At 44.5% G+C, this 8,413-nt stretch overlaps 1 protein-coding gene across 2 annotated transcripts in view; it reads right to left on the bottom strand.

The window, feature by feature from the left end:
- The window catches only part of BCR (BCR, RhoGEF and GTPase activating protein), a 95,692-nt gene that overhangs the window by 47,374 nt on the left and 39,905 nt on the right, over window positions 1-8,413 (bottom strand). For both annotated transcript variants that reach the window (XM_008632086.2, XM_017732247.1), the window contains exon 2: window positions 8-192. In XM_008632086.2, coding sequence (XP_008630308.1) covers window positions 8-192 — 185 coding nt within the window. The remainder of the gene's footprint in view (window positions 1-7; window positions 193-8,413) is intronic.

The following is an 8,413-nucleotide window of genomic DNA, read 5'->3' as shown; positions in this document are numbered from 1 at the left end:
GACTCACTGTTTTTGTGGATTCCAGAGAGCCCGAGGACAGAGGGTCCCGGCTGCCGCAGCTCTTGGAGCTGAGGTGGGGCGAGGAGGATGGCGAGTCGTCGATGTAGGGCATCATGTCATGGTGCCGCCTCTGCTCCTCGGCGCGGTCAGCATCATACGCGTAGCCAGGCGGGGTCCCCCCGAACGGGGCATCTGCAAAACACACACACAAGGGTCTGCTCACCCTGCAGCTGGGGAGGGCACAGGCTGGGCAACAGGTGCAGCCTCCCAGCTGCTGTGGTTAGTTATCAGTAAACCCAGAGTCAGCAATGGTTAAATACAGATCAAGTAGAGGAGTAAATATAATTAAATTCACGTTGTCACCAAAAGTTCATTTCACTTATTCTAAGTCCTAAAAGGCAAAGTCCTTTCTAGCATTAGTGGTCATTTAATTACAGCACTTTCCCTCACATTTTCCTTCAAAAGCACGAGCATCAAAATACCAGTCTGGGTTTAGGAACGTACTGGGTAACAGACCCTGGGTTTTCTGTCGATCAAGAGCAGATGATGCCCCTGACAGTTTAGGAAAGATAGGTAATACATAGCTCAGGGGAGAACTGTAACTCTCTCCATACCTCTCAGCAACAAGAGGACTAGGAAAGAAAGGTCCTACATGTCAAGTGAACCAACCTACTGCCAAAAATAAAATCCTAAAAGGTCCTTTTCTGTTGGCTGCCCCACCTCCTATTTTGAGCTTAACCCCTTAAACAAATAAACAAACCACCACACTGTTCCCTTCTATACATCCCGTCTCCCCTCCCCCAAAAAACCCTAAAACGACACATCCAAAACACAAGCAGAAAAGGATGGTGGTATGAAGGGTCAAGTTAACCATTACTGCATGAGACATCAATGAACTTCTGCAGGAAAAATGAGTAGCAAAACTGGTTATGGCATCTTCAGTTGCTGCGTACAGAGACTGCTCCTGCAAAAGTCTCTAACAAGAACACATGGCTCCTTCTGCCATAAGCTAACAGGCTTTTCACCTCTCTGCACAAAGAAATATACACAGAAGACCCAAATTTGGCGTCTCTACAGTGACACCGCACCACGATTTCCACAGGCCTGTGAAGCACTTTCACCTGCCAATGCCCAGAAGTGTCCTGTGTGTGATAGTAACAGCGATGCACAGGCCACTGCCCACAAAATGGTGGAGTTGTTCCTCTCTTTCAGCTACAAGTCACAGAATGCCATTCTTCTCCCCAAACTGAAGAATAACCCCAAGAAGATAAGCTAGATCTGCCTTTACAGTAGCCAGTGAGCCTTATGGAAGACAAAGCCATCAAAAGAGAAAAAACAGTTATACTTGAACAGATGTAGAACCAATTTCTTACTTTTTTCACAAAAAATAATATCGTGAAAATATTATTTTATATATTATTTTCATATTTAATAATATGAAAATAATAAGCAGTTGCTGCCAAGCATACTAATAATCCTGTTATACATCACTTAGGCAGGGTGGAGGAGTAACATTTTAAAGCCCACTTTCCTCCCTCACAGTAAACTCAGTTAAAGCATGACTCATTTCAGTAAAAGATGTGAACTTTATGTGGAACAGAATAAAACTTGATCTATGTGGCTTTTTCAGGAGGGAGAGCTGGTCTGGGGAATTTACACAAACAATATACTGAAAACCCAACAATAAACTCACTGTAGATGTGAGCCTCTGTCTCAGCTTGGACCAAATGCCACCCAGCTAAGTAACAGCCTGATGCAAAAACTTTAGGCTGCGGAGAGACTGTGGCAATATTATTTTAACAAACTCAGTGAGTTTTATGTCACCCACCTGCTCGAGTTACTACCTTGTGCTCAAGCTCTCAGAGTTCCTCAAAAGACATGTTAGGTTGTGCGCAATCACAGGAACAAAGGGCAGAGGGAAGGTAGTATCTGCTCTCTGGAAGGAGCTTTGGTCTAGATGTTAGAGGTTTCCAGGGTCCACAACCATTTAGAAAACACCATAGAAGTTGATTTGCTAAACAGCGGCTTGAATGGGAGTTACTGAAAAAAAGGACCTTCTAACCCAAGAAACCTGTGATATATTACTGCCAACTGAACACTGGCATTATCCAAGGAGGAACATCAGTACTGGGCACTTATGCTGGCCTCAAGCCTACTCAAGGAAGAGTTCCTTTTCCTGCAGAAGTTTCTTCAAACTAATCTTATGCAAACCAATTTCTCCACACTCATGCAGTAACAAGACCAAGTCGCTGTGTGGAAATTAAGGCAGGAATATTTTTTTCACTCCCAGTGCTCACTCTCAGAATGAATAGTTTGCTCCACTTTTTGTAGTGGGGGAGTAAATGCAGACTAAAATACATTAGTAGAAAGGCTTGCAGCAAATAACAGTATTTCCACTTTCCTCACTTTCTCCAGCTAAAAAACAGCTTTGCACTTCTACCTCCCATAATGTGTTCTGTCTCCTACTGCACAGGAAAACCTTTACCTGAAACTGGAGGAAACAACAGGTGGAGGATCAGCTTTGCAACAAGATTCAGTCTACTTTTGAATCATTTTGTCTCCCTAGCCATAAAAAAAGAAAACAAGACATCTCAACAAGGAATGAATCTATCAGTGTCACAGACTGCTATGAGATCTGTTCATAGAGCTCCACACGGGATTTGAAACTTTATTTCTGTATCCTCCAGGGATTCTTCACACATTAAAAAGCTTAGAAGTAGTTGTAATCCCTCTTTCTATTATTGCTGCATACAGCACTGAAATCCACCTATGGAGATCTTAATTATCACAAAGGCAGAAAGACCTTCTTGCATTTATTCTGCCATTTTTTCCAAGAGAAGCGAAGTACTGCCATAGCCAGATACACTGCACGAGCCTGAACACCAGGAACAGAGGTAGCCTTGTATCTCGGTGATTAAAGAGCCCACTGTTGCCACGGAAACTGGGTTATTCAGATCTCCTCAGCCCAGCACAATGCTCACAGGCTGTTCAGCCTCCACCTGGGAGCAAATAGACCACAGCAAAGAGAGCAGAGCCAGGAGCTCACCTGCTCTGACACTTCCAGCTGCTCTAGGCGCTGCCATGCTTGATGGCAAGTGGAGACAGCAGATGGGCTCAAGCAAGAGCACTTGGTTTCTTAGCCAGTGCCTCTGCTAAGGAGAGCATTAAGAGGGTTCTTATTCTCATGTTAGGGCCAGCCAGTCTCAGACTTACTATCAATAACTGAGCCATCGAGGCCAGAGGAAGATGAACCACAGCAACAACAGACAACTGCTGACAAGAAAAAGGGCAGGCAAACAAGGACGATAGGCTCCAATGGGCTCTCTCTGGTGTGCTAGCACCAGAGAGAGACACCAAGGACACAGCTAAATGAGGGTTCTGCTTCTCATCTCACCACCACGCACATCCCTTTCTCCTCCTCTCTGGGTAACCTGAAAAAGATCTCATCCCATAGAGAAAAGCAGCACCTGTGACTTAGAGAAATGAGCCCTCTCAGGACACAAGAGGAACTATTTCTACCCTGGCCTTTCTCTTACAGTACCACTCTCCTGCACCAGCACAACGGGCGGGTGAACCACCTGGGGTTACAAAGGCTCATCATTAATTCACACATTCTGCAAAAAACCTCTCAAGCATTTACCTCTACCTTTGGTTCTGACAGAAACAGCCTGGCCTTGCTTTGCTTCAGCTTATATGAGTCTGTTCTAGCATTTTTCCTTCCTCAGTTACTGCTTCCATCCTCTCATCATCTTTCTCATCTCTATACCATTTTCATTTTCTTCTGTTTTTCTCAAATGTAATATTCCTTTTCTCTACAATCTTGTGCTTCCCCTCTTCTAAACTGCTTCCCTCCTTCACTGCTTCAAATTTCACCTGGCTGGGGGGTAAGGAAGAATCTAACAAATTTACAGTTACAAATTCACTGGCACTCAGAGCAGAGCAACAGTGCTCCCTTATCCTGTTGCCTACACCCTTCCTGCTGGGTGCTGCATTCATTCTTTGGAAATATGAAATCATAGACCTAATGTGAAAGCAGGAAGGGTAAAAGAAATTAACTTCTAAGTAAAAAGAAAGATTATCTGCATCTAATCCACGGCCACACAATGGTTCAAATGCACGTGTCATACTTTCACAGCAGCACAACATCCAGAGCTGCTTGAGAGGCTTAACAGCAGCATGCAGAGAAGATTCCAGGCGAGCTGTGCTCCAGCTAATCCCACTAAAAGAGCAGTGAAGCCACAGCAGCTCAGACCTGCCTGCCTAAGTAAATACCTAGAATCCTGGAGGGGGAAGGGAGCTGTACGTCCTGCCAAAGCCCCACATCACTGTGGCTTCTTTGTGAATGGTACCCAGGCTAGCACAAGTTTGTAATGTCCACACACTCACTCCAAAAACATCCCCACAGCTGCAAAGCAGAACAGAGCTGAAGCAGTTTGCACCCTTGTGTTTCTATGCCAGGGAATGTGTGAGGCCATAGTTTGACAATGCACTGTCTTGGCAGCAATAGGGTTTTAGGTTTCCCCCACCAAGCCATAAACCACTTCATGGCCCTTTCCCCTCTTATCCCCTTAGTTCTGCAACCCCACAGATGCCTGTGGTCCAGATAAAGAACTCAGCCAGCTCAAAGAAAAATATCTTTGACACTTCCCTTCTAAGCTGGATCAGCTCTCTGATCTAGTTCATGGCTCAGAAATCCAAACTGGAAGGATACACGCACAGTAGATCAGGGGTGGGTACACTTAAAAACTTCTACTGCAACTAAAGAATATACTAGGAAAACACTGCTTCATTTCCTTTAGGCTGAAGCTTAGTCGATTCTTGCGATTTACACGTGGCTGCTTTAGGGATAAATTACCGGAATGCAACACCGCTTCTATTCTTATTTTTCCTTTGTAACCTTTAAATTACTAATTACTAAGTGCCTTCCAACCTTAGCTCCAGCTTTTACATATCACTGCTTACTTGGTGATAAACAATTCAGAAGCATGTCATTTTATTTCTTAGTGCTGGCCAGGCTACTTGGAGAAGGATCAGGGATTCAGGCCCAGTGCTGAGTACATGTGGAAGTGCATCAGTGTGGATGGGCTGTGAATGCAGTTGCCTGGGGAATGCAACACCATTCCCTAAACGATACAATAACTAAGCTGTGAAAAGCTAAACATCTTGCTTATTTCCTTGACATATCCTGAATTATTATCTCCAAACCCAGGAAATAGTACACTTAATATGTACCCTTTCACACCAAACTGAGATCCACAAATGATAATTATGGTGTTTACCTATACCAGGAGCCTGTCTCCCAGGCCATAAAGATCATATATCAAGAGAAAAAGAACAGATATATTTGGCATGTCAAATCCCTACAACTTTATTTTTCTCAGATGTATGAAGAAAAGGCTAGGCTAGGATGCTAAACAGATTCAATACAGTTTTCTTCATCCTTTCTATCTCTTCTCTATGTGAAGACAGTACATGTACATGTAAGGATGTTTAGTGAACCCTGAAGTCCCCACTCAAGTACAAAACCAGTTCATGTAGCAACGAAAAGTCCCATTAATTTATAAACCCATTCTTTAGTATGAGATGAAAACAAAGACAAAAAGCATCACAAGTTAGCTCCAAGCCTGCCTATGGCCTCAGACCATATTTCTCCTTTAGACACATGAACTAAAGCCAACTGCAAGTGCTGACAGACTCCTACCAGGCACCCCATCACTGGCCATAGAAAATGTCCAGAGGATGATCCCGCACACTGCTGAACAAGCTGACTGGGAGCATGGGCTGCAGAAGCAGAATTGCAGTGAAACACATAACACAGCTCGCCCCCAGGAAACACCCATCAGCTCAAACCCAGAGTTAAACAAGCCATTTCACACAGGCTGCACTGTCCCTTCTGCAGGAGACATGAAACCCCCCCCCAGGGAACAGAACAAAAGGTAAACAGCACCCAGGAAGGGAGGTTTCTAAATACATTGCTGAACACTAGAATGACAACTGCAGCTTATGCAGCATGCAAAAAAGGAGTTTGTGAATCCAAAATTTCAGCAGATTTTCCAACAATCACCAATATCCATTTCAGGTTTGCATCTTCTGCTCTCCCATTCCTGGAAGTAATTTCTCAATCATGTGGAGTGGCTGCAGAAACAAGACCTGTCACATATAAATTTTACACAATGCTTCAATGTCTGCTAAGGAAAGGTAAAGCCCTCACATGGGAGTCCAGTGTGCATGTGCATGTACAGATTGAGAACTGCATCTTATTTTTGAGATGGAAGGAGGAGAAAGCAATGTACCTTGTGTATGGAAGCAGCAAGACAGCTGGTGGCTCTCTCCACCCTCCCTCCCCTGGGGGATCCCAGGCCAAGGATGTTAACCAGCCTCCAAGAAACTTCTGTCTCTACCACAGATGAGCTTTATCCCCATGGCAGACAGCGCCCTTAAGCCTTCAGGAGATGAATTAACCGCAGTCCACTTTTAATCTTTTAGGTGTGTCAAACCCAGATCATTAAACATCTAAAAAAGAAGATCAGAGTTCTTTAATTTGCCCATATATTCCATGAAGAGTTCATGCAGAGACTAGAGGACAGGTCTGATCTGTTTGTAGCAGTCTGTTACTGAGACATGCTGCATTTGCTCTCATTGGTGTATTTGTGGGGACAGATTAAACATCCACACAGATCTAATACCCATGCAGAAGAGGTTCCATGATCCAGCCATAATGTGAAAGCTGGGACTACTGAGGCCATTCTCCACCTCAGGGAAACCTAAGGCATCCTCCCACAGGACAGAAAGAGCTGCTCACTACAGCTACTGAGAGTCATTAGAAAAATTCAGGAAGCTAACCTGATTATCCAGCAGACTCCAGACAAGACTGCCCTGTGGCATGCAAATTCCAACGATGTCCCTTCTGCCAGCACAACTTCCCTGCTGCTCATCTTTACTCCCAACAACTCCAGTCCAGCAGCCCCAGAGTGCTGCACGCTGAGGAATCACACACACCTCACACCCAGCCAGGCCTGCACGAAGTGCACAGCACAGCAGTCAGCAAGGCAAGAGCAGCAGAGGTGTGAATTCCCATCTCTCCAAGGCATCGGACACTTTGAGCAGTTTCAATCCAACTGAAATACTGGGAGGGAAGCACAACCACAAACCAGACAGGGGAGTCCAACCGATAACAACAGTTGTGATTAGGAGGACAACAGGTTACACATTGAGAAGATGTGGCCTTTCAAATACAGGGTGTCTCCACAGCCATTTGTAAATTTTAGGATATACTACAAGCAGTAGGGTGTGACTAACATTAGGAGACAAAGTTACACCCATTGTCACTGCAGAAGGCAAGACTTGAGCATGTCTCTGATAGCTCACAGTGCCTATGTCCTACTGGTTGCTGCACGTCCTCCCAGGCACTGACAAGGTTTAATCACCCCCACTTAGAGGCCTAAACAGCAAACACACACATACATGAACGAGGTGTGCTCCCAGCATGACTGGCTGCAAATATCTTGCCAACAGGCAAAGACAGAGAAATTTTGTCAAGCCTGAATTACACAGGTACTACCCATTCAAGGAAGAAAGTGAGAATACTCACAGGCAGGCCAAGGCCCAAAGCAGTGAAACTCCTGTTACCTTTTTTCACTGTTCCTCCTAACTGTTTACCACTGAGTGATAATGGCACACCATTACACTCCATAACATGGATGAATACCTCAGATTCCTGCCTTAGAGAGAGCAGAAGCTGAATCTCTTTTTTCTTACAGCATCTATGTCTTTAGATTCCTCTCCTGTTCTATGTTTTCTCAGGCAAGTTGGAAAGGTTTCCATGTTCAGTTCATATTGGCAGTCAGCAACATGATGACACTAGATGTCCATGGCAAAGAAAACTCCAAAGCAAACTGGAACACCTTTGCAGTTTTCTTTTTCATTCCTCACTCAGGACTGTGCACCAAGTTAAGCTGTCCTCATTTACTGCAAGTCTAACAGGCAGAAAGCAAATTTTAGGCCTAGTTGTTCACACATAGAGACTTTTCAGCACAAAGATACATGTACAGGTAGGCATATTCAGAAGTACATGTGGCTTTGTGCCAAAGGCACCAGGAGCTTTAGCATTGACTAGATCAGAGGTGCAAACTGACTGAAACAGAGAAAAAGTTTCCATGAAAAATAAGGTAAAAAACACCAAGAGCAAAATCAAGCAAGTAAACAACAAGAACCATGTACGGCTGTAAGGAGAAGAACCTGGAAGTCAAACTTCAAACTATCTCCCAAAAAAATCAGGGCCTGCATTATGAGGGCTGAAGTTTTACAATTCAAGCAGTTTTCCTTGTGTATGTTCCTGTCCATGTCCCCTCCACTGTCCCCTAAATCACGTTTGCAGGGACCATGACAAACCACAGTAGGAGCTGGCTAAGCT

Source organism: Corvus brachyrhynchos, unplaced genomic scaffold (assembly GCF_000691975.1).
Source record: "Corvus brachyrhynchos isolate BGI_N302 unplaced genomic scaffold, ASM69197v1 scaffold864, whole genome shotgun sequence".
Classification (NCBI taxonomy): Eukaryota; Metazoa; Chordata; class Aves; order Passeriformes; family Corvidae; genus Corvus; species Corvus brachyrhynchos.
Note: the sequence above shows the minus strand (reverse complement) of the source record. Positions and strands in the feature narration are given on the sequence as shown.